The sequence below is a fragment of the Rhinatrema bivittatum genome, chromosome 4, assembly GCF_901001135.1.
Source record: "Rhinatrema bivittatum chromosome 4, aRhiBiv1.1, whole genome shotgun sequence".
NCBI lineage: Eukaryota > Metazoa > Chordata > Amphibia > Gymnophiona > Rhinatrematidae > Rhinatrema > Rhinatrema bivittatum.
Genome location: NC_042618.1, coordinates 206994481 through 207020330, shown reverse-complemented (window position 1 = coordinate 207020330; position 25850 = coordinate 206994481). Strand labels below are relative to the sequence as shown.

At 48.4% G+C, this 25850-nt stretch overlaps 1 protein-coding gene across 3 annotated transcripts in view; it reads left to right on the top strand.

The window, feature by feature from the left end:
- The window catches only part of FANCD2 (FA complementation group D2), a 536781-nt gene that overhangs the window by 105537 nt on the left and 405394 nt on the right, over positions 1-25850 (top strand). For all 3 annotated transcript variants that reach the window (XM_029599610.1, XM_029599611.1, XM_029599609.1), the window contains 3 exons: positions 13498-13585; positions 13724-13828; positions 14365-14465. In XM_029599610.1, the coding sequence (XP_029455470.1) occupies positions 13498-13585; positions 13724-13828; positions 14365-14465 (294 nt within the window). The remainder of the gene's footprint in view (positions 1-13497; positions 13586-13723; positions 13829-14364; positions 14466-25850) is intronic.

Sequence of the window (25850 nt, the reverse complement as noted above, 5' to 3'; positions counted from 1 at the left end):
TCCCACAAAGTCAGTGGAGAAGTCCCGATGGGTTCATTTATTTTTAAATATTCCTGGATATCTCTTTGGATTTGCTGACAAAAACTGTGGTCCTCCAATAGGCTGTTGTTTAAATTCCAAAACTGTAGACCTTTATCATAAGACGCAATATGCAATTGCATAAAAATGGGGCAGTGGTCGGACCATATAATAGATCCCAAAGATGGAGCTGAGATTTGATTAACACAGCTTTTATCAACAAAGAAATAAACCTGGAATAGGATTGGTGGGCTCTCGAATAGAAGGTGTAGTTTCTGACCCTAGGATTCCATATTCTCCAAACATCTAAGAGCCCCAGACCAGAAAGAAAACTTTTGAAAGCTTTCCGTTCCTTTCCAAAACCTTGTATGGAGGACTGTGAATTATCTAGGTGTGGATTAAGGGTCAGATTAAAATCTCTACCAATGATCGAATGTCCCTCCCTGCATCGTTCCAAAATTCTTGCCAATTTGTCAAAGAATATGGCTTGGGCGTTATTGGGGGCATAAATGTTGAGTAGCGTATATCTCTCCCCTCCTATTGCAATAATAAGTATTATGTAGTGCCCCTCTACATCCGAGTAACATGCCACTTCTTCAAAAATAATATCTTTATGGATCAATATGCCCACACCAAGGTACTTTTGAGCTAAAGGTCTAGCTGCCCAGTACTGAGAAGGAAAGAGGTGGTGTCTCAGCAAACATTCATTCCTCTTTTTGAGGTGCGTTTCTTGTACAAAAGCAATAGAAGTTTGAGATTGCAGCAAATCAGAAAAGAGAGAGGGACGTTTTTTTGGAGAATTCAAACCCTTAACATTAAGGGAAAACAGATTTAAAGTGGCCATTTCTAAAGTTTTTTCTTGTTTGGTGTGTGTTAACAGCTAGTGATGGGTAATCCCATAGGCCAGAAGTCCTCTCATTCCTTCTGCCCGCTGCACTCCCAATTTGTGTCCTTCTGACATTAGTAATCCAAATGAGACCTTGAAAATGTATTTTTCCTGTATCTTGTAAAATCTTGAATTTCTTTACCCCCGTATCCCCCTATAGCTCTCCCCTTCCCCATTCAGCTAGAACCCTTATATGATTCATAGCTGACTCAGTAAGAGAGGAGGCAATCATCCCAACAACAGCCCCTTCAACCTGACAACATTAAAATCATGAAATGTAAAGTATAATGTTAGAAAAATTCCTCAAAAACAAAGCTACCTTAACAACCTGGTAACTAATACCCCATAGGAGTATCAGATAGAGTGTGCTCAGATAATGAAGAGAGCTATCATAAACGTAGCAACTTAACTGAGCATTAACACAGATCACCTGTTTCAATACTTAACGGATCCGTCCCTCAGACTTCTCATAGAGAGATGAGAAGCTAATAATTGTGTCCAGCTCAGGTTTGATCGCGGCTGGAAAATTGAGCATCTGGATTTTGGCGCAGTCTCTTGTCTCCTCTGTTTACCCTCTGCCAGCGTGGTGGATCTTCTCTTCGGGTGAGTGGCTTTACAGTAGCTGCTGCTTCATCGAAACCAGAGTAGCCAGCTTCCCTAAGGACTTGGGTGGCTTCAGTTAGTGTTTTTATCCGATGATTCTCCCCCTTAAGAGAGAAGCTCATCCCAAAAGGAAAGAGCCAACGGTATCTCACATTCTCTTTCCGTAAACAGTCTGTAATAGGTTTCAGTTCACGGCATTTCCTGATGGTAAGGGCTGAGAGATCAGAGAAGACCATAATCTCATGGCCTTGCCAATTCCAAGTAGCCTGTTTGCGTGCAATCATTGCGATTTTATCTTTCACAGCAAACTCTTGATAGCAAGCTATTATATCCTTCGATTTATTGTTGTCTCTGGGACCCAGAATTCTGTGAGCACGGGCGATTTTCACAGGCACACTGTTCCCTGTTGCCGAAGCGGTATTATCTTTAGCCAGAAGCATTTCACTTATCTGCGCCACTACTAGAGAGCAGTCTTGATATTCGGGGGACTCCGAAATGCCGCGAAATCGTAGGTTTTGCCTCCGGGACCTGTTTTCTAGGTCCTCGACTTTTTCATGAAGGTTTAGGACCTCCGATTTTATTGCTTGAAAATCCTCCCTGGATTGTTTGATATCTTCAGTGTTTGCCTCCGCTCGTGTCTCTACCTCAAAGAGACGGCGGCCATGTTCCACTACCTCTCCTTTCAGTTCCTCAATCGAGCTCATGATATCATTGGTGTTTTTTGATATATCAGTCTCTAATTCTTCGAACCATTTTTTCCTAGCGTGTAGCAGATGGACTCAGGACCAATGGGTATAGTGTACTCCTGTTAGCAGTTGGAGACGGATCAGATTTCAATCTGATGTCAGCCCCTAGTACATTTACCCCTGCAGGAAGTGCAGCTCCTCAGTATTTTCCGTCTCCATAGCAGTTAGGGACTATCTGCACGCTCTCAGAGCGTTAGACCAAAAATTTAAAGAACAAAACCGAAATATAAAGAAGAAACCTACTGAAGACGAGCCCCGCACTCCTGCGGTGATACCCTCGGGTCCCTCCCCCCGTTGAGTTTCCCGAGGTGATTTCCATGGTCCCTCGGAGGTGAGCCTCGGTCCGGTGGCCGATTCGCGGCAGGGACTTAGCCCCCGAATCCTCGGGCGCGGCGTAGAGGCAGCCTCGGTCTGTCGGCCGAATCGCGGCGAGGACTTAGCCCCCGATCTCGGGCGTGGCTGAGAGGCAGCGGGTGCACCCCCTCGAGTGTGGCGGTGAAGGTATTTGCCTTCTCCCCCGGCAGCCGGAGACCGCCCGGAGCAAAACCGGGAAGCGCCGAAGACCAGGTAAGGTGTAAATCTTCTACTTAATCCGGTCCGTGAAGATCAAGGAGGAGCACAGATCGGCGATCGGAATCTGTGCCACCGGGTTGATCCGCCCTAGCAGGGCCAGGCCCCGGCTGTTCCAGGGTCTGCCATTTCAGTTGCCAATGCCTACATGGTCCCTCCATCAGTTTCACTTGCTGGGAAAGTGACTGCTAATACTCCCCAACTCCCACCCATCCCTAAGCTCATTCTTTGATTTATAGACTGTTATCCCATATAAAAGGACAAGAGACATTTTCAATTCAAAAAGCAGTTAGGGATTTATCTAAAACAAGAGTGACTTACCGGTAATTATCAAGTAGATTAATTGTCCCTTTGCGGGTCATTGCCAAATTTAACATTAACATTAAATACACCACAAATTTAAAGGCTCTGATTTACACATTCCTTCTCTCTAACCTAAATTAACTAAGAACTCAACAATATTAAGATGCAGACAGCAGTCCAGCAGCAAGATGGAGGTCTTTCAGTCTTTTACACTGGGTGCCACATTTATGATTTTCTCACAGGACAAGCATGATGGTAGTCCTCACATATGGGTGACATCACAGGATGGAGCCCAATCACGGAACACCAGGTTTAGTGCCCAGCATGGCACTAAACCTGCAGCCAGCAGGGGTCCCCCTTCAGTCTTCTTTTTTCCGTGCAGCAGTAGCCACGCGGGTTAAGGAGCTCCGCAGAGATTCCTGACAAGAATTTTCCTCACGGAATTACTAAAAACCTTTATACCCCACAGGGGTCCCTCTTTCGAATTTTTGCTTCTGTGGTACTCCAGTACGTCACTTACCTGTTTTCGGTCGATTCCCATCGAGTTTGGCCCTTGTGGCCTACTGGCTGTCGACCGCAATGCGGCTCAATTTTTCGAAGGCCATGGCGTCGGGGTTCCGTCGGTGCCCTGACTGTACTCGCACCATGTCCATTACAGACCCCCATAAGGTCTGTGTAATGTGCCTCGGGTGCGAGCATGATGTCCTGACTTGCAACAAATGTGCCTTAATGACACCAAAAGGTCGCAAAGCCAGAATGGAGAAAATGGAACTTCTCTTCCGTTCTCAAACTCCGATGCCGTCTATTGCTTCGGCGTCCGAACCGGCGCCGTCCACTTCGCGCCAGCATCGGGCACCGGCCGGTGACCGTCTGGCGTCAACGACTTCCCGGCCATAGACTACCTCTACTCCCCCTCAGGATCGAGGGGATCATAGAGAGAAGCATCGACACCGAAAGCCTCGGAGCACCGATGAAGGAAAATCATCGACTTCGCTATCGTCCGAGCCGCCATCGAAGAAACCCCATCCAGAAAAGGCATCGACCCTTTCTGGGACCGGGTAATCGAGGCAACCCTCACCTGGATGGGTATTGGGAGCCGCGACTCCGCCTTTAACGGTGGTCCCTCCGGCTATGCCTCTGCCTTCTTCTCCCCTTCCGGAGCCGCGGCTGCTTGCTCCAGGTCTCCGTGAAGAGCTGGACCGGATGGTTCAGGAGGCCATCGATAAGGCGATGCACAGATTCCAAGTTCTTCCAACGCCGAAACCGGTGCCGGTTGTGGAACCAACCACCGATCCCATTCCAGCAGCATTGGCACCGCTGCTCTTGAAGATGGAAGCGCTTATAGCCGCTTTTCCACCGATGGATCCTGGGTCACTGATGGCTCCGGTGCCTTCTCCTCTTACTCTGTCATCGGGAGGAGAAACACCGTTCCGTCTTCCTCCATTGGGAGTCCTGCCGATGCCTCAGCCATCGATGCCGATACGGCCATCTGCGCCACCGATCCATCCATTGATGCCCTCGATGTCTTCATCGGTGCCTCCAATACTTCCCTCGATGCCTTCAGAGCCTAGACCAGGACCTTCAGGAATACCTTCGTCCCATCCTTCTCAGGTTCCTAGAGGGACAGGTGCTGATCCCTATGACACCTGGACTGACGATTCGCCCCCAGACACCGATGATTTACCATCACCACCTTCTTCTGCTGAAAGCAGGAAGCGGTTTCCTCCAGAGGACTTGTCTTTCATAAATTTTGTGAAGGAAATGTCTGAGTTGGTTCCCTTCCAATTACAGACTGAGCAAGATGATAGACACCAAATGATGGAGCTGTTACAATTCCTGGATGCTCCCAAGGAAATAACCTCCATCCCTATCCATCAGGTTCTTTTGGATCTTCTCAAAAAGAATTGGGAACACCCTAGGTCGGTAGCTCCAGTCAACTGAAAGGCAGATACCACTTACTTGGTCCAGTCAGCCCTAGGGTTCCAAAAACCTCAGCTGGACCACCAATCTGTGGTTGTAGAATCTGCCCAAAAGAGGGCACGACACTCAAAACCTCACTCTTCCTTCCCCCCCAGGTAAGGAGCAGAAATTCCTGGATGCCATTGGCTAGCGTATCTTCCAGGGATCAATGCTCATCTCTCGGATCGCCTCTTACCAGCTCTATATGACCCAGTATAATAGGGTCTTATTCAAGCAAATACAGGACTTTGCAGAGTACCTGCCTCAGCAATTCCAGGAGCAGCTACAAACCCTGGTTCACAAAGGTTTTGAAGTGGGGAAACATGAAATAAGGTCCTCTTACGATATTTTCAACACCGCTTCCAGGGTATATGCAGCTGCTATTTCTGCAAGAAGATGGGCCTGGCTTAAGTCTTCGGACATGCACCCTGAAGTACAAGATAGATTGTCCGATCTGCCTTGCACAGGAGACAATCTGTTTGGTGAACAGATCCAGCGGATGGTGGCGGAACTCAAAGAGCATCATGAGACCCTTCGCCAACTCTCTCTGATGCCGCCTGAGTATTTCTCTAAACAACCATTCAGGAAGGACACCAAAATGTCATTCTTCCGTCCAAAGAAATCCTATCCACCACCGTCTAGAAGTCGTTCTACGAGACCTTTCCAGAAGGTCAAGTCTCGTCAACCTTGTAAACAAAAGCTGCAAGCAGCTCCTCAGCCAGGCCCTACTTCCGGTTTTTGACTCCTGCATAGAGAGCAGCAGCCAGCTTCCACTGCCACAGATACCAGTGGGAGGTCTATTGTGCCATTTCATCAACATGTGACGCACAATCACCTCGGACCAGTGGGTCCTTGCCATAATCTCTCAGGGTTATCACCTGAACTTTCTCTCTGTCCCACCGGATTTCCCACCTCGGCAGACGTGGGGAACATCCGACCACTCACCACTCCTGGAACAGGAAGTCTCCCTCCTCCTCCAGTCCAAAGCAATAGAGCCAGTGCCCTACTCCCAACAGGGTCCAGGATTCTATTCCTGGTACTTTCTAATCCCAAAATATCAGGCGGCGTTCGTCCAATTCTGGACCTGCGTGCCCTCAACAAGTACCTCCAACGAGAAAAGTTCAAGATGGTGACCCTGGGTTCCCGCCTTCCTCTTCTGCAAAGAGGAGAGTGGCTCTACTCTCTAGACCTCCAGGACGCGTAAACACACATTGCGATAACTCCATCTCATCTCAGATTTCTGAGATTTCTGGTAGGCCCCAGGCACTATCAGTACCGAGTACTACCATTCGGCCTGGCATTTGCACCACGAGTCTTCACCAAGTGCCTTGTAGTAGTAGCAGCCTTCCTCAGGACCCAAGGTGTTCATGTCTACCCCTATCTAGATGATTGTTTGATCAGGGCTCCTACTCAGCAAGCTGCTCTGTCGTCCCTACAATTTACCTTACACACTGATTTCGTTAGGATTTCTCGTCAATTACGCAAAATCCTGCTTAGTCCCATCTCAAACTTTGTCCTTCATAGGGGCAGACTTGGACACCTTTCAAGCAAAGGCTTTTCTGCTTCGACAGCGAGCTCTCACTCTCATTTCTCTCGCACACCAGCTACAGTCTCAACACCGCTCGACTGCACGTCACTTCCTAATTCCTGCTGGGACACATGGCGTCCTCGGTACAGGTTACCTCGATGGCCCGCTTGGCCATGAGAGACATGCAGTAGACTCTAAGGTCACAATGGACTCAATCCGTCCAACCACTATCGACCATTGTCCACATCACCGACCCACCCCGCCAGTCTCTGGCCTGGTGGAAAAATCAGATCAATCTTCTCCAAGGCCTGCCCTTCCAGGCTCCAAATCCTCAAATAACTCTCACCACCGATGCTTGCAACCTCGGTTGGGGAGCACATGCTGCCAATTTGTAAACCCAAGGAGCTTGGTCTCCAAAGGAAGCCAAACACCAAATTAATTTCCTGGAGCTACGAGCAATCAGATATGCTCTCAGGGTGTTTCGAGATTGCCTGTCCAACCAAGTCATCCTGATACAGACAGACAACCAGGTGGCCATGTGGTACATCAACAAACAGGGAGGAACGGGCTCCTACCTCCTGTGTCAGGAAGCGGCACAGATATGGGCGGAGGCCCTCTCCCACTAGATGTACCTCAGGGGCACCTACTTACCGGGAGTGGACAATGTGTTGGCGGACAAGCTGAGTCACGCCTTTCAACCACACGAGTGGTCCCTCGACCCCACAGTGGCAGACTCAATATTTCAACGCTGGGGTTATCCTCGCATAGACCTCTTTGCGTCACCTCAAAATTACAAAGCAGAGAACTTTTGCTCTCTCACTCGCAGCCAACACTCGCAACCAAAAGATGCGTTCTCCCGCTCATGGGTGACCGGTCTCCTATATGCATTCCCTCCACTTCCACTTCTCTCGAAGACTCTCGTGAAGCTATGTCAGGACAAGGGACGCATGATCCTGATAGCACCTCACTGGCCACGCCAAGTGTGGTTTCCAATCCTTCGGGACCTCTCCATTCGCAGGCACATTCCCTTGGGAAAGGACGCGCTTCTGATCACTCAGAAAGACGGGTGCCTACGCCACCCCAATCTTCAGGCTTTGGCCCTGACTGCCTGGATGTTGAAAGGTTAATCCTTCAGCCACTTAACCTTTCGGAGCCAGTTTCCCGTGTCCTGATTGCTTCATGGAAGCCTTCCACGAGAAAATCTTATCTTTACAAATGGAACAGGTTTAAATCATGGTGTTCCTCTCAGTCCCTTGATCCCTTTACCTGTTCCACCACGAAGTTTCTAGACTATCTCTGGCACTTGTCAGAATCTGGTCTAAAAACTTCCTCCATCAGAATGCATGTCAGTGCAGTGGCTGCCTTCCATAAAGGTGTCGGATGTTCCTATTTCCATACAACCCCTTGTAACACATTTTCTGAAGGGCTTGCTCCATCTCAAGCCTCCACTGCGCCCTCCGGCCCCTTCTTGGGACCTCAATCTAGTTTTGGGATGGCTCATGAAACCACCATTCGAGCCTCTCCAATCCTGTGATCTTCGATATCTCACATGGAAAGTGATTTTTCTTTTGGCAATCACATCCTCTCGCAGAGTTAGTGAGTTACAGGCCCTAGTTACCTATCCATCTTACACTAAACTTCTGCACGACCGGGTAGTACTCTGTACTCACCCTACGTTTTTACCTAAGGTAGTATCTGAGTTTCATATCAATCAATCCATTATACTACCCACCTTCTTTCCCAGGCCCCATTCTAATCTGGGAGAACAGGCTCTGCATACCCTTGACTGTAATCGGGCTCTAGCGTTCTACCTAGACCGTACAGCTGCCCACAGGAAAAGCACTCAATTGTTTCTTTCCATTCCATCAAATTGGGGCAGCCTGTAGGTAAGCAGACTCTCTCCTCCTGGTTAGCGGACTGCATATCCTTTTGCTATCAGCAAGCAGGCATTCCACTTCAAGACCGTGTTAAAGCACACTCTGTCAGGGCCATGGCAACTTCAATAGCGCACCCTCGCTTGGTGCCGCTTCCTGATATTTGTAGGGCTGCTACCTGGAGTTCTCTCCATACCTTTACAGCCCACTATTGTTTAGACAAGGCTGGAAGACAAGATTCCATCTTTGGCCAGTCTGTCTTGCGCAACCTTTTTGCAACTTGATGTACCAACACCCTTCCTCCTGCCTGGTGGGGTTCAGGATGCCCTCTACCAAATTCCACCCCACTCCTTATGCCTGATGCACATCTTTGGTACATTTGGTGCATAGTCGGACATCCTCAGCTCGGTACTTACCCATATGTGAGGGCTACCATCCTGCTTGTTCTGTGAGAAAGCAAATGTTGCTTACCTGTAACAGGTGTTCTCACAGGACAGCAGGATGTTAGTCCTCACGAAACCCGCCCGCCACCCCACGGTGTTGGGTTCGTTACGTTTTCTTATTTTATTTTTTGGCACTTCCTATAGCTTTAAACAAGACTGAAGGGGGACCCCTGCTGGCTGCAGGTTTAGTGCCATGCTGGGCATGCCCAGTAGGTGCCAGTCAAAGTTCTAGAAACTTTGACAAAAGTGTTCCGTGATTGGGCTTCATCCTGTGAAGTCACCCATATGTGAGGACTAACATCCTGCTGTCCTGTGAGAACACCTGTTACAGGTAAGCAACATTTGCTATCTACCAGTTGCTGAGAGGTTGTATGTGTGCACCCGGTTTGCACACCCTTCTGAATTCTCATTCCCTGTACATACCCGGATCAGTCCAGACACCTGGAGTTCATCTCCCCCTATCAGCAGATGGAGACAGAGAAAAAAACCTCGCTGACACTGTATCTAAGCATCCATGCCACCTGCAGTTTATCAGTATTTCTCTGTCTCCAGCAGATGGCAAAGGCTGTTAATCCTGCAGTTCTGCAACTGACTAATTTTTTTTTCTTTTGAGCCTTCATCCCAGGGGTTTCTTTTATTTTTTTAGAATCCTTAGGGTTCTTCCCTGTCCGGTTGAGGTGGCCGAGCCGGGGGTTGGTACCCTTGTGTGTGCTTGGTCTGGGTGCCCATGAGGTGTAAATCTGGTTGTCCAGGTCCCTCCCTTCACGAGGCCGCTGAAGCGACTGCAGGCTCTTTACAATTCTTTTTTACAATAATGTTTTGGCTATTTTTGCCTATTTATCAGGGCAAGTTGTTCATTTTTAACTAAAGCTAATTAAAGAAAACAAAAAAAAAACTGTTTGCACGGGAACACTGCTCTACAGGTGAGCGACTTACTCCCCTTAGGTAGGAGCTTTTTGTGGGGCTCTGGCTGTTTGTTTGGGGGACCTTTTCTTCTGTCGTGGTGAGTACCTTCAGAGAGAGGATTTTAATTTTATCTCTACCTTATGGCTCATAGCAGGGCATGCCGTTCATGCAGCTCTGATTCTTCCCGGCTTAATAGGTCGGGGTTATGTGCTAACTGTGGCGACGGTGGGGAGGATTCATCTGTGGCTCCTTCTCCCGCTAAACAGCGTCGAGTATCATTGTCTTTTAGACCGGCTGCAATTTCGTTTTTTACCTCACTCGGCCAGCATGGGGACGGTGGCCATTTTGGATTTTGCCGCGACAGTTCCCGTGTCGCCGGGGGGTGGGGGAGGTTCCTCCATCTCTGTCTCTGGTCCATTCTGGGTTGGGGAATGGGCAGGGAGGGCTAGAAGGGGGAGGAAAGCTCTGGTTTGCCTGTTTTTCAACCAGACCATGCTGGTTTTGGTGCAGGGAGGCTTTTCTCCATAGACCTTTTGTTACTTCATGATACCTATATGACCAGACAGAAAGCAGCTTGTGGGACTACACAGCCACAGATTCCACCAGTCCAGACCACTGAGGGTCCTTCGGGGGGTCCCAGGAGGTCTCCTATGCCCGGTAATAGGGTTCCCTCGGCATAGGGCTTGAATTTTTGCCTGCAGCTGGGCCGATTGATCTGGAAGGCACTATCATAGCTCCTGGTGGTACTGGTTCGGGGTCTGGCCAATCTCCCCTGGTGGCTCCGGTTATTTCGGCTACAGAGGGTGCGGGTCAAGGGGATGACCTGGTCTCCTTTATTCATGAGTCGGAGGATCCTAAGTTTGTCCGCCTTTTTAAAAGGGAAGAGCTGGAGATTTTGCTTCCCTTGGCTTACCAGGCTCTTGGGGTTAAAATGCCTCAGGCGAACCAGGATTTGGACGGCGAGGACCCGGTACTAGGTGCCATCCGCGATCCTCCAACTTCTTTCCCTTACCACAAGTCGGTTAGGAAGTTAGTAGAAGAGGAATGGGGGACTCCTGATTCTGGTTTAAAGGTTGGCAGAGCCATGGGGAAACTTTCCCCTCTACCAGAACAGGATTTAGAATTTTTTTCCCTCCCTAAAGTAGATGCGGTGGTGCCTGCTGTGACTAAGTGCATCACGATTCCGGTTATTGGTTCAGCCGCTTTAAAAGATGTACAAGATCGTAAGATGGAGTTACACCTTAAAAGGATTTTTGAGGTGGCGTCCCTAGGTTTGCGTGCAGCGCTTTGTTCAAGTTTCTTGCAGCATGCTTGTCTCGGTGGGTACAGCAGCTTCAAGGTAATTTGTCTCAATCAGGTGTGGACACGGATACCGCTAAGCGTGTGGAAGTAGCTGTGGCTTACGGTGCGGATGCCCTCTTTGATTTGGTGCGTACTTCCTCCAGAGTAATGGCATCAGCTGTGGCCGCCCAAAGGTTGCTTTGGCTTCGCAATTGGGCGGCGGATGTTTCCTCTAAGGCACAATTGGCATCCTTGCCTTTCAAAGGTAAGTTCTTGTTTGACAAGGATCTAAAGCAGCTGATCCAGTCTCTTGGAGACAATAAAGTCCTCAGGTTACCTGAGGACAAACCTAAGGGTAAGAGATTTTTTCAATCAAGGTCTCGTTTTCGGTCCGACAGAAGATTGCGGCCTACCCGTGGTATGCCGGGATCGCAGAGACAATATTTTTCATGGGGGCAAGCATGGGGACAATCTTTTCATGGAGCCAGAAGGTCCTTTAGAGGGTCCTCTGGTTGCTCCTTGGCAGGAGATAAGCTTACCCAATGATGCCAGGTTTATCCACTCTGTCGTTCCTATTATAGGAGGTTGCTTATGACGAGTGGGCCAAGATCACTCAGGACCAGTGGGTTCTCAATGTGATAAGAAACGGTTACGTTTTAGAATTTGCGTTACCTCGAGATTACCAATGACTTTAGGAGGTCCGATCACCTCTTCGTGCTGTGGAGTGGTCCTAATAGAGGCTCCAAGGCTTCTAAACTCTTTATTGCACGATAGTTGAAGGAGGCTATTTCTTCCGCATATATTACATGGGGTCATCCAGTTCCGGAAGGCTTGGGTGCTCACTCCACACCTTCTCAAGCGGCCTCGTGGGCGGAATCTCAACTTGTTTCCCCACAGGTAATTTGCAGAGTGGCGACTTGGAAGTTGCTGCATACTTTTGCAAGGCACTATCGCTTAGATGTCGGGGCTCCGGCAAACCCTCCCTTTGGCGAGAGTGTTTTGCGAGCGGGACTCTCCAGGTCCCACCCTGGGTAAGGGCGTTGGTACATACCAGGTGTCTGGACTGATCCGGGTAGTACCGGGAAAGGAAAATTGGTTCTTACCTGTTAATTTTCATTCCTGTTGTACCACGGATCAGTCCAGAGCCTTCCCAATTATAAGGGGGTTATATTAAGGGGAGAGTCGTCCGCTCAGCTGTAAAATTATTCTCTGTTTTCTTTCCATGTTCTTGTTAATTGTTGTTTAATGGTTCCATATTTTTTGCTATTATCTGCTTTGATATAGATGTATTCTGACAAACTGCAGGTGGCTCGGTTGCTTAGATAAGGTGTCAGCGAGGTTTTTTTTCTCTCTGTCTCCATCTGCTGATAGGGGGAAATGAACCCCAGGTGTCTGGACTGATCCGTGGTACTACAGGATCGAAAATTAGCAGGTAAGAACCAATTTTCCTTTGCTAGCTTTACATTTTATGTTTTTAATCTTTCCCCTCATTTTCCTATAACATCTCTGGCAGGCCGATACAGTACAGTGTGCTCCAGCAGAGCACACTGTTAACCCGCATTTGGACGCGTGTTTTCGACGTGCTAGCTTTACCCCTTATTCAGTAAGGGGTAATAGCGCGTCGAAAACGTGCGTCCAACCCCCCCCCCCCCCCCCCCAAACTAATAGCGCCCGCACATTTTACTTTCAGAAATTAGCGCCTACCCAAAGGTAGGCATTAATTTCTGCCGGCACCGGGAAAGTGTACAGAAAAGCAGTAAAAACTGCTTTTCTGTACACCCTCCGACTTAATATCATGGCGATATTAAGTCGGAGGTCCCAAAAGTAAAAAATAATTAAAAAAAAATATATATATTTTTTTAAATCAGCCCACGGCTCGTGGGTTGAAAAGCGGACGCTCAATTTTGCCGGCGTCCGGTTTCCAAACCCGTGGCTGTCAGCGGGTTTGAGAACCGACGCCGGCAAAATTGAGCGTCTGCTGTCAAACTTGCTGACAGCTGCCGCTCCTGTCAAAACAGAGGCGCTAGGGACGCGCTAGTGACCCTAGCGCCTGTTTTTACCACAGGCCCTCATTTGAATACTGAATCGCGCGCACAAGAGAGTGGCCTGTGTGCGCATCTCCCGTGACTTTTACTGAATTGGCCTGTGGGTGAGCGGGAATGTTGTAGTTCTGCCCTTGGCCAGCAGAGGGTGCCCAGGCAATTTGAATCTTCTAGTACTCAAATGCATCATCTTCATGGTATACCTAAAGCTTTCCAACTGGGTCTCCTTCCACAGCATGCAGAACTGCTGTTGTTTCAGTGCTGGGTGTGTCTTTATCTTGCACTGAAATGTTCTGCAGAGTGAACAATGCATTTTCTTTATTTCCTGGACCTTGCAGCTCCCTGTTACAGCAGAACATTCAGCTGACAGTACCAGTCCTGGATGCCCTCTCCAGCCTTAACCTGACTACAGGGCTTCTGTCTGAGGTAATTTGTCATTTGACACTGTATGATTTTGGTGCCCTGATATTTTGAGTATTGAGGCCTTATATTTTTGTGTCTACCCCTTCACCTACTTCTTGATGATATTCTACCTATCTTTAGCTGTTCCTGCTTTTTTTGTAGGTGCGCCAGTCAGTCATGGCCAGACTGTCTGCTGTGGAGCTTGAGGATTTACCTGTGATCATCAAATTCATTCTCCATGCTATCACACCTGCAGATGCTATAGAGGTACAGAGTAATATGGAAGAAATGATTTCTGTCTGCAGGACTGTTTACTATGATATATCTCAAGTGTCCCTGACAGAAGAGAGAGAGAGAGCCAGGCCTTGGTCTAACTGTGGTAGAGTGCTCCACTAAAGAGAAGCATGGGAAATAGCCAGGGTCACCAGGAAATTGCAGAAATAATTCATAAAAATGTGGGTGGATGTTTAGAGTAGTGTGTTTCAAATTTCTTTATGCCAAAGGCTGGAATAACTGCTTAGTTTTGCATTAGTCTCCCTAAACGTCTGCTTAGCTTTAGGAGGGCAGACAGCCTAGATTCTGATTTGATACGCATGATATATTTTCTAGTAAAAAAAAAAGTGCAAGAAAAAAATAAACCAGTGAAATCCACTGCAAAAAACGTTTAAAAATAAATAAAAAGGAAGAAAAATGTCCAGAAATAGCAGGCAAGCATTAAATCTGTAGCAGATGCAACTGTATTGCCCTGCATTTTCCTAAGGCTAGAAATTCTCCGATTGAAGTGACAGGCCTCTCTATTGCAGGTGATCTCTAACCTCCGCAAGAAGCTGGATCTGGAATCATGCACATTACAGGCACAGATCCAAGCTTCCCAAAGCAAACTGAAAAGCAGGGCATTGGCAAGGTATGTGTGTAGCAACCAACTGTTCTGTATATAGGTATACTGCACCATATTTGGGGACAGAGAAAGGGGGGAGCAGCACCTTGTTCATTGTGGTAAAATGAAATACGAGGACAGAGACCTGTTGCATGCTACGCTTTGATAGGTCCCAGCACCTTAAATATATATCTGAGCTTGTTGTGCTTTGCGGTCTTTTAAATCTATAATAACTTCCGGTGCAGCAATGAAAATGCTGCTACTTCCTTATCGTCCATGCCAGACCAGTCCATACATGTGGGTTATGTCCCCCCCTTTCAGCAGATGGCGACACACAGAAAAATCTCAAAGCTGACTTCACTCCCCCTATAATCTAATTCTTGGGTTAATGACCATAGAGTTCTTGGCTGTATCATTATTTGAATATGGTGGTGATTTTGAAACCAAAGTTGGTTGTCTTAGCTTTGACATAGGATACTGACAAGCTGAAGGCAGCACTAAACTCCCTTAGCAGGAGTGAAGTCAGCTTTGAATTTTTTTTTCTTCATCTTTAACTGCTGGCAAGGGGGACATAATCCACTTGTGTGGCAGGACTAAAAGAAAGAAAATTAACAAGTTTAAATTTGACCTTTTTTTTTAAAGCAATATCTGTTCTAAAAATGTAATTATTTCTTAGTGTCTAGTCAGTTGAATCCAGGACCAGTGGGTTATGTACCTCTACCAACAGCTAACATCACAGTATATTTTCTTGTGAAGTGACGTTAACCTGCCAGTATTCTCAGTCTCCAGCAGATGGCGGATGTGCATCTCCCTACGGGGATTGCTTCAAGTTTTAGAAGAAGCAATAAATGGAAATTTAATTCGCCCCGGTCTCCTATGATGATACCAAATAGTCCCTCCCTCAGCTGAGAATTCCTGAGTTCCCTGTACGTACCCGGATCAGTCCAGACCATGGGTTAAGCCCCCTTTCCAGCAGTTGGAGACAGACCAGAGTTCTGAGGCTGCCCATATAAGGACGGAACCCACCCAGGAACCCTCAGTATTCATCTGTCTCCAGCAGTTGGAACAGCTCACCCTTTGGTTCCCTGTTTTCGCTTGCCCTCGGTTGTTCTTTTCTTCTTCTTTCTTTGGGGCAAGTTCACGCAAGTACAATTTTAGTTTACTTCTTAATTTAAAAAAAAATAATTTTTCTTTTTGTCAGTTTTCTCTGACTAACTGTGTCAGGGCAGACAGTTTTGTCTCCCTCGCTCTTGGGGTTCCTAGGGGGGGCTTTGCTCCTTGATTTCTGTCAGCCTAGGTTCCCTTCCCGGTGACCTAGTGTGGGTGATACTGGTGGTGCCAGTCCCTCTCCCGACTATTACTGCTGCCATGCCCCGAGATGCACATACCTCGGTTGAGCCTTCAGGGATGACTCTCATGCCCCTGCTTCTGTGAATTTCTTTATTTAAAGCTGGGCGACTAGGGGATTGGACACCGCTGACTGAGGCTTTGTCCGCAACAGGCTGGTGTGTTTCATAGCCAGGGGCTCCTGGCTCCCTCACACACCGAAGCTGCTCCTTCGGATCCCTGCTCCTCTAAGGTTGACTCTGTAAGGTAAAAAACAAACAAAAAAACCCAAATGTTTTCCTTCTGGCTGAGGTAAGGAGTCTGCCCTGGGGTCAGGCCTTGTCCGCTTGCCGGCAGGCCGGTGGGATTTGAGCAGCTGGTCTTCCCGCGCAGTTTCGTCGGCATCCGGGGCTCCAGGCGCTTTGACGGCGGGGGAAGGAGAAGGAATTTCTGGCGTGGGTCGGCAGCCATGTTGCGCAATCTGTTTTCTCCTTGGTGGTTTTTTCTGCGCCTGTCTGCTTCTGGGAGCTGTGCTTTAGGCCCGACGCACCTGATTTTTCTTGCCCAGACTGTGTGGCTGTGCGGTGCCGCTAATGGTGCCCCGCTCGTGGTGTGCTGGGGTAGGCGTTGGATGCGGTTTCCCTTTGCCTGGGCTGTGGTTCAGGCCAGGAGGGTTCCTCCTCTGACCTTAGGCCGGGAAAATCAGGTCTTTGGTTGGCTGAGCCGGTGCCCCCTCCCACAGGGAGGGGCTCCTCCGCAGCGGGGGTTGTGGGAGGAGGAGGATTTTAGCCTCTGTGGAGCAGGATTGCTCCTTTGTTGGTGGTGATGTGCCGATGCCCCACCATCCTTTGGAGGGAGAGGAGGTCCCGGGGGAGTTTTCCCCTGAGTTTATCTTCCTCCTGCATCAAGCTTTCCTGGCTAGGAAGCAGGAGGCCTTTAAGAGACCGGCTCACCAGAGGGTCCTGTCGGAGCTTCTGCCCAAGCGGGGGTTACTGGGTCCCGCGGAACCTCAGCAGCACCATGGGAACCAGCATGGTTCGGTGTTTACTGAAGAGGATGTTGGGGAGGTACCCGTAATGGAGAAGGTTTTCATAGGTAATGATTCAGATGGACTGAATCAAATCACGGTGAACCTAGAAGATGTGGTAGGCCTGATTGACAAACTGAAGAGTAGTAAATCACCTGGACCGGATGGTATACACCCCAGAGTTCTGAAGGAACTAAAAAATGAAATTTCAGACCTATTAGTAAAAATTTGTAACTTATCATTAAAATCATCCATTGTACCTGAAGACTGGAGGATAGCAAATGTAACCCCAATATTTAAAAAGGGCTCCAGGGGCGATCCGGGAAACTACAGACCGGTTAGCCTGACTTCAGTGCCAGGAAAAATAGTGGAAAGTGTTCTAAACATCAAAATCACAGAACATATAGAAAGACATGGTTTAATGGAACAAAGTCAGCATGGCTTTACCCAGGGCAAGTCTTGCCTCACAAATCTGCTTCACTTTTTTGAAGGAGTTAATAAACATGTGGATAAAGGTGAACCGGTAGATATAGTATACTTGGATTTTCAGAAGGCGTTTGACAAAGTTCCTCATGAGAGGCTTCTAGGAAAAGTAAAAAGTCATGGGATAGGTGGCGATGTTCTTTCGTGGATTGCACACTGGCTAAAAGACAGGAAACAGAGAGTAGGATTAAATGGGCAATTTTCTCAGTGGAAGGGAGTGGACAGTGGAGTGCCTCAGGGATCTGTATTGTGACCCTTACTGTTCAATATATTTATAAATGATCTGGAAAGAAATACGACGAGTGAGATAATCAAATTTGCAGATGACACAAAATTGTTCAGAGTAGTTAAATCACAAGCAGATTGTGATAAATTGCAGGAAGACCTTGTGAGACTGGAAAATTGGGCATCCAAATGGCAGATGAAATTTAATGTGGATAAGTGCAAGGTGATGCATATAGGGAAAAATAACCCATGCTATAATTACACGATGTTGGGTTCCATATTAGGTGCTACAACCCAAGAAAGAGATCTAGGTGTCATAGTGGATAACACATTGAAATCGTCGGTTCAGTGTGCTGCGGCAGTCAAAAAAGCAAACAGAATGTTGGGAATTATTAGAAAAGGAATGATGAATAAAACGGAAAATGTCATAATGCCTCTGTATCGCTCCATGGTGAGACCGCACCTTGAATACTGTGTACAATTCTGGTCGCCACATCTCAAAAAAGATATAATTGCGATGGAGAAGGTACAGAGAAGGGCTACCAAAATGATAAGGGGAATGGAACAACTCCCCTATGAGGAAAGACTAAAGAGGTTAGGACTTTTCAGCTTGGAGAAGAGACGACTGAGGGGGGGATATGATAGAGGTGTTTAAAATCATGAGAGGTCTAGAACGGGTAGATGTGAATCGGTTATTTACTCTTTCGGATAGTAGAAAGACTAGGGGACACTCCATGAAGTTAGCATGGGGCACATTTAAAACTAATCGGAGAAAGTTCTTTTTTACTCAACGCACAATTAAACTCTGGAATTTGTTGCCAGAGAATGTGGTTGGTGCAGTTAGTATAGCTGTGTTTAAAAAAGGATTGGATAAGTTCTTGGAGGAGAAGTCCATTACCTGCTATTAAGTTCACTTAGAGAATAGCCACTGCCATTAGCAATGGTTACATGGAATAGACTTAGTTTTTGGGTACTTGCCAGGTTCTTATGGCCTGGATTGGCCACTGTTGGAAACAGGATGCTGGGCTTGATGGACCCTTGGTCTGACCCAGTATGGCATTTTCTTATGTTCTTATGTTCTTATAGGCCGACAGTCGACGCTAGGCCGCTAACCCCACAGGGTGGAGTTACGGATTCTGGGGTTCAGCTGGACCTGATACCGGGTATTGATCTGGGTGATGTACCACAAGACGACCCGGATGCAGACTAATGTCCTCCTTCGGACAGGGATGATCCCAGTGTGGTACGTCTGTTTTAAGCATGATAAGCTGTGCCTCCTTATTCCCCAGGTATTGAAGGTTCTGGTGCTTAAGGTCTCTCAAGAGGAGTCTGACAGCGAAGGAGTTAACCCGATCCTGGATGGGATTCAGGGGCTGACGACATCCTTCCCTTTACCCAAGAAGGTCCGCAAGTTGGTAGCCCGGGAGTGGGAAGCCCCGGATACGGGTTTAAAGGTGGGCAGAGCTATGGCGAAGTTCTATCCTCTTTTGCAGTACGTCTTGGATCTCCTTAAGGTCCTGAAGGTAGACGCGGCTGTCTCTGCCGTGACTAAGAAAACCACAATTCCCGTGGCCTAGGCTGCCGCCTTGAAGGACATGCAGGACTGCAAGTTGGAGATCCAGTTGAGACGGGTCTTTGAGGTTGCCGCTCTTGAGTCTTCGGGCAGTGGTTTGCGCCAGCCTTATGTAGAGGGCTTGCCTCTGTTGGGTTCAGGAGGCTGTTCTCAGTACAGGCCCCAGCGGTACTGGCCGGGTGCAGGTCGCACGTTTGGAAGCGGGCATCGCATATGTGGCGGACGCCTTTTATGATTTGGTGCGTACCTCCGCACGTAGCATGGTGTCCGTGGTGGCGGCACGGCGCCTCCTCTGGTTGTGGAATTGGTCAGCAGATTTGTCTTCCAAGTCCCAGCTTTGTAACCTTCCCTTTAAAAGCAAGCTCCTTTTCGGAGAAGATCTGGACCAATTAGTCAAGCTACTGGGAGAGTCCAAAGGCAACAGGTTACCAGTGGATAAAAGATCTTCGAGCAAAGTGTTTCCTCCTCGGGCTCGTTTTCGGGTTTCACGCAGATTCCAGGCGGGCAGATTCTCGGCTCCGTCTGTTCCCAAGCAGACTCCGGAATGTCAGCAGTCCTTTCGTGGAGGACGCCGTCCAGGCAGAGAGCCCGTGAGCCTCGAAGCAGGGAGTGGAAAGCCCTCCCAATGAGGCCACGGGTACCCATTCCGCCGTCAAAGCTGTAGGAGACAGATTGTCGAGCTTTTATGCGGAGTGGGCAAGGATTACCTCGGACCGCTGGGTCTTGGAAGTGGTCAGGGATGGTTACTCTCTTGAGTTTTTGCACCCAGTTCGAGAGGCATTTGTGGAGTCCCACGTGGCATCGCGAGGCAGTGTAGGGAACCCTGCAACGGCTTCTCAATCTAAGGGCCGTTGTCCTAGTTCCCTTGGCAGAAAAGGGCCAGGGCCGGTACTCGGTGTACTTTGTGGTTCCCAAGAAGGAGGGCACATTTCATCCCATGCAGAAAGTGAACCGGTGTCTTCGGATCCCCCGTTTTCGCATGGAAACCTTGAGGACGGTGGTGGTTGCTGTGCGCAAAGGGGAGTTCCTCGCGTCACTAGATCTCACCTAGGCGTATCTGCATATTCCAATCCGGCAGGATCACCAACGTTATCTGCGGTTCAAGGTCCTGGGTCAACATTTCCAGTTTTGAGCCCTTCCTTTCGGCCTGGTGACTGCTCCACGCATTTTCACCAAGGTCATGGTGGTCATGACGGTGTTCCTTCTCAAGGAGGGAGTCCTTGTTCACCCGTATCTCGATGACTGGCTAATCCAAGCGAAGTCTCAGGAGGACTGCGAAAGATTGGTTCAGAGGTTGATGCTCACCTTGCAGTCGCTCGGCTGGGTCATAAATGTCCAGAAGAGTCATTTGGAGCCCATGCAATCGATGGTCTACTTGGGAGCACTCTTCGACACATTCCGAGGCAAGGTTTCTCTGGCAGCAGACTGTGTAACAAAGTTGCAGGATCAGGTCGAAGCCCTACTTCAGAGGAAGAATCCAACGATTTGGCATCACTTAAGGTTCTGGGATCCATGGCCTTCACCTTGGATTTGGTCCTGTGGGCGTTTGCTCATTTGCGGCCATTGCAGCGTGCGCTGTTGTCGAGGTGGAGCTCGGTGTCTGAACATTTCCACCTACCGTTGCCGCTGCTCCCAGAGTCAGTCTGTTGTGGTGGCTCTCACACAGCAACCTGGAGCAGGGGTTGGATCTGGACCTGCCGAACTGGGTGGTAATCTCCACAGACGCCAGCCTGTCAGGCTGAGGAACAGTTTACTTAAACAAGTCCGCTCAAGGCCACTGGTCCCCATCGGAGAGATCCTAGTCCATCAACCGCCTCAAGACAAGGGCGGTCCAACTTGCCCTGCGAGCATTCCTGCCCCTAGTCGAAAACAGAATGGTTCGCGTGTTCTCAGACCACATGACGACGGTGGCTTACATCAACCGACAAGGCGGGATGAGGAGTCTCGCGGTAGCACTGGAAGCAAGGCTTTTGTTAGCCTAGGCGGAGTGCCACCTCAAAGGAATCGCCGCGTCACATGTCACAGGGGTGGAGAATGTTCAAGCGAATTTCCTCAACAGGCAACAACTCGATCCGGGGGAGTGGGAGCTGTCTCCTGAAGCTTGGAACCTCTTTTGTGCCAGGTGGGGTGTGCCTCAGTTGGATCTGATGGCTACTCTGGCCAATGCGAAGACAGAGTGCTTCTTCAGCTGCCGACGAGAGGTGTCTTGGTAGGATTAGACGCCCTAGTGTGCCCTTGGCCCACGGGAATTCTTCTCTATGCCTTCCCCTCTGGACTCTGTTCGGACGGCTTCTCCGTCGCATAGAGCGTCACCCAGGTAGCGTGGTGCTGGTGGCTCCAGAGTGGCTGTGCCACCCATGGTTCGCGGACCTGGTTCGAATCACTCTGGAAGGTCCCCTACAGTTGGCTCATCTCCTGCATCTGCTCTGGCAGGGGCCAATATTTTCGGATCGGGAGGATCACTTCTCTCTCGCGGCTTGGCTTTTGAGAGGCGATGATTGCGATTGAGGGGATATTCAGAACAGGTCATTTCCACTCTTCTTCAGGTGCGGCGACCGGCTACTTCTATGGCCTATGTTAGTCTGGAAGCTTTTTGAGGTGTGGTGCCTGCAGCGTTCCTTGGATCCTTTATCAATGGTTGGTTCCCCAAGTGTTGGATTTCCTTCAACAGGGGTTGGCTAAGGTTTTGGCATTCAATTCCCTTCGGGTCCAGGTAGCAGCCTTAGATGCCTTGCGTGGCAGGTTTCACGGTCATTCTCTGGCAGCTCATCCAGATATTACCCGTTTTCTCAAGGGGTTAAACATTTATGCCTTTTCATTCGCCAGTTGTGTCCGGATTGGAGTTTGAACCTGGTGCTTCGTGTGCTTTGTGGAGCTCCTTTTGAACCTTTAAGCAAAGTGACAGTAAAAGATTTGACCTTTAAGACAGTCTTCATGGTCACCATTTGTTCTGCTTGCCGGATTTCGGAGTTGCAGGCTTTGTCGTGTCAGGACCCTTTCCTTAGAATCTTCGAGGATAGAGTCTCGCTACTCACGGTTCCTTCCTTCATCCCCAAGGTAGTATCTGCTTTCCATGTTAATCAGTCGGTGGATCTGCCAGGGTTTCCGCAGTGGTCCCGGGTTTCCCCCCAGGAGAGAGATCTTCCATCTTTTGAACATGTGTCGTGCTCTCTTGCACTATTTTGAGGTTACCAATGACTTCCGGCGTTCAGATCATCTATTTATTTACTTATTTATTTAACGGTTTTATATACTGACGTTCATTGGAGATATTACATCGGTGTACATTAAACAAAACATTACGCTGAAGTAGCGCTTGACAAAGAACATGGTGGATAAACATATAAGAGCCTAGAAACTAGAAAAATGCAGAGTTATATAATATTTACAGGATAACATCGGTGTACATTAAACAAAATATTACGCTGGGGTAGCGTTTGACAAAGAACGGGTAGATAAGCATGTAAGAGCCTAAGCTCTTACATGCTTATCACCCTTCTTAGGTCCTTACATGCTTATCTACCTAAGATCTTATCTATCTAAGATAAGCATGTAAGGACCTAAGAAGGGTGTACCCAAGCCCACGACAACAAACTAAATAACTAAACTAATGGGCGAAGGGGTAGGTACCCAAACACAATAGCCAATCAACTTGCCCATAGCTGAACAATAAAACAAGAATACCACCTCAGACTCTGCTCCTTCAAGAGCATCTGCAGTAGGAAAACTCATTTCAGCCAATAATTCGAGCTTAAGGCAGTCTTTCGGAATCTGAAAAGGGGATGGGCCTCTGGATTGATATGCGTTATTACAGGAACGAAAATTAGCAGGTAAAAACTAATTTTCCTTTCCTGAACATACTCAGATCAGTCCAGACCAGTGGGATGTACTCAAGCCACCCTACATTGGGCGGGAACCTGAAAGACCCGCACACAGAACACTCACCAAAGGACGATTTACCAAGTGCCTTAACGTCTAAACGATAATGACTGGTAAAAGTGTGAAGGGAGGACCAAACTGCTGCCCTGCAGATTTCCTGCAGTGACAGAGGCTGACACACAGCCTAGGAGGTAGCCTGTGCCCTAGTGGAATGAGCTGTCAGACCCAAGGGAGCCTGACATCCTCGGCAATGTAGGCCGAGCAAATAGCTTCCTTAATCCAACATGAAATTGTAGCCTTAGAGGTCTTGTCACCCTTCTTAGGTCCTTACATGCTTATCTTAGCTGCTAATTTTCATTCCTGTAATAACACAGATCAATCCAGAGGCCCATCCCCTTTTCAGATTCCGAAAGATTGCCTTAAGCTCGAACTATTGGCTGAAATGAGTTTTCCTATTGCAGATGCTCTTGAAGGAGCAGAGTCTGAGGTGGTATTCTTGTTTTATTGTTCAGCTATGGGCGAGTTGGTTGGCTGTTGTGTTTGGGTTCCTACCCCTTCACCCATTAGTTTAGTTACTTAGTTTGTTGTCGTGGGCTTGGGTACAGGCCAATACTGAGGGACTGCAGGTGGCACTCTCATATATGTAGCAGTGCCCAAGGTTTTGCTCTCTGACTCCATCTGCTGGTAGGGATGCACAACCCTCTGGTCTGAACTGATCTGTGGTATTACAGGAATGAAAATTAGCAGGTAAGAACCAATTTTCCTATCTTGAGTGGGGCGCCCTGAAGGCTAATTTCAAAGGAGGTCAGGTTTTGGAAGGCATGTATCCCCTAGATCCAGTGGTGAGAGAGCATTTGTATTTTCCGAGTTGATGCTCTTGTCTGTGCCGTCTCCAAGCGGACGACTATCCCTGTGGAGGGAGGAACGGTCTTGAATGAAGTGCATGATAAGAGGATTGAGGCCATTCTTAAGCAAGCATTTGAAGCCGTGGCGATGACCTTGCAGATTGCTGCTTCTTGTTCCCTGCTGGTTCGCTATTGTTTACTTCTCTCTCAGGAGGTTGATGAATCTGGATTGAATTTCAGGGCAGTTATGGAGCCAGTAGCAGCTTTTTGGCAGATGTGGGCTGTGATTTGGTCCGCACCTCAGCCAGAGAGATGGCTTCTAATAGCGGCCAGGCATCAGTTATGGCTGAGGAATTGGTCGGCTGATGCAGCCTCTAAGGCTAACATTACAAAATTGCCCTTTAAAGGCTCGCTCTTATTTGGGAGCAAGTTGGAGAAACTGGCTAGTAAGAGGGACAAATCCCCGGTTCTTCGGTTGCCGGAGGATAAGAAGCAAACGCTGTGCTCCTTTGGCATGAGGGGTCGTGCCAGGGGATCAAAGGATTTTCGATCCTACGGAGGAGCGACCTTTCAGAGAACTTGACCTTTTGGTACGTCTCAGTCCTTTCGTCCCAGACAGCTCAGATGGGGCATGGGCTCAGGTAGTGGAACCTCCCAAGCCTCCTAATGAAGGTTTGCTGACCCACCCCCGGGAACAGGAGATAAGGGGTGCTTCTCTCTCTTTTATCAAAGGTGGGTTGAAATCACATTGGACCAGTGGGTCCTGGAGGTGATACAAGAGGGATATGTACTGGAGTTTCACAGTGTTCCTCGGGACATGTTCATGGTGTCTCCCTGCCACTCCTCACAGAAGAAGCAGACAAAGGAGAGTACATTGTCAAGGCTCCTCAGTCTGAGGGCTGTGGGTCCAGTACCTACATCTCAAGAAGATAAGGGTCGATATTCCATTTATTTTGTTGTGCTCAAGAAGGAGGGTTCCTTTCGTCCCACCTTGGACCTCAAGGATTCAACAATCATTTGCGGGTGACTCATTTTTGCATGGAAGCATTGCGCTCAGTGATAATGGCTGTGCAGTCAGGCGAATTTCTGACCTTGGATATGTCTGAAGTGTACCTGCATATTCTTAACAGACTCGAGTACCAATGTTTTCTGTGATTTGCAGTTTTGGGATGCCCATTATCAGTTTCAGGCACTGCCTTTTGGTCTGGCCACTGCACCCAGAACCTTTTCCAAGGTTTATGGTGGTGGTGGTGGTAGCAGAGTTTGAAAAGAATGGGATCCTGGTACACCCATATTTGGATAACTGGCTGATTCGGGCCAAGTCTGTGGAAGAGAGCTGCCGGGTGACCTGCAAGGTGATTTCCCTATTGCAGGAACTCGGCTGGATGGTGAATATGGCCAAGAGCAGTCTTCAACCTTCTCAATCACTAGAGTATCTTGGTATTCGGTTCGACATGAAGCAGGGCAGGGTTTTCCTGCTGGAAGCTCTTATTTAGAAGTTGATGGTGCAGATGTGTCTGTTTTTAAACACTATACACCTGACAGTGTGGTCCTATCTGCAGCTACTTGTTTTGATGGTAGCAACCCTGAAAGTGGTGTCGTGGACGAGGACGCATATGTGTCCTCTTCAGCATTCCCTGCTGTCTCTTTGGAGCACATATTATCAGGAATATTTGATTCGGGTCCGCCTGCCGTTGTTGGTCTGCTCTTAACTACAGTTGTGGTTACAAGTGGATCATTTAAGAAAGGGAGTTTCCCTAAAATCAACAGACTGGTTAGTACTCACAACAGATGCGAGCCTCTGGGGTTGGAGAGCTCACTGTCAGGAACTGACAGCACAAGGGTGCTGGAGTGCAGAAAAGTCTCTCTGGAATTAAGGGTTGGCCCTTAATTTCTTAAATGTGAAAGTAGTGGCTCTTGCCTGTTTCAGGGGTCAGGTGATGGTGGTCCCTTGTCAGCTCATCCAGATGTGGCCTGTTTCTTGAAAGGAGTGAAACATCTTTGTCCTCCCTTGCAGTTATCGGTGTCCTTGTGGAATCTTAATCTGGTTTTGG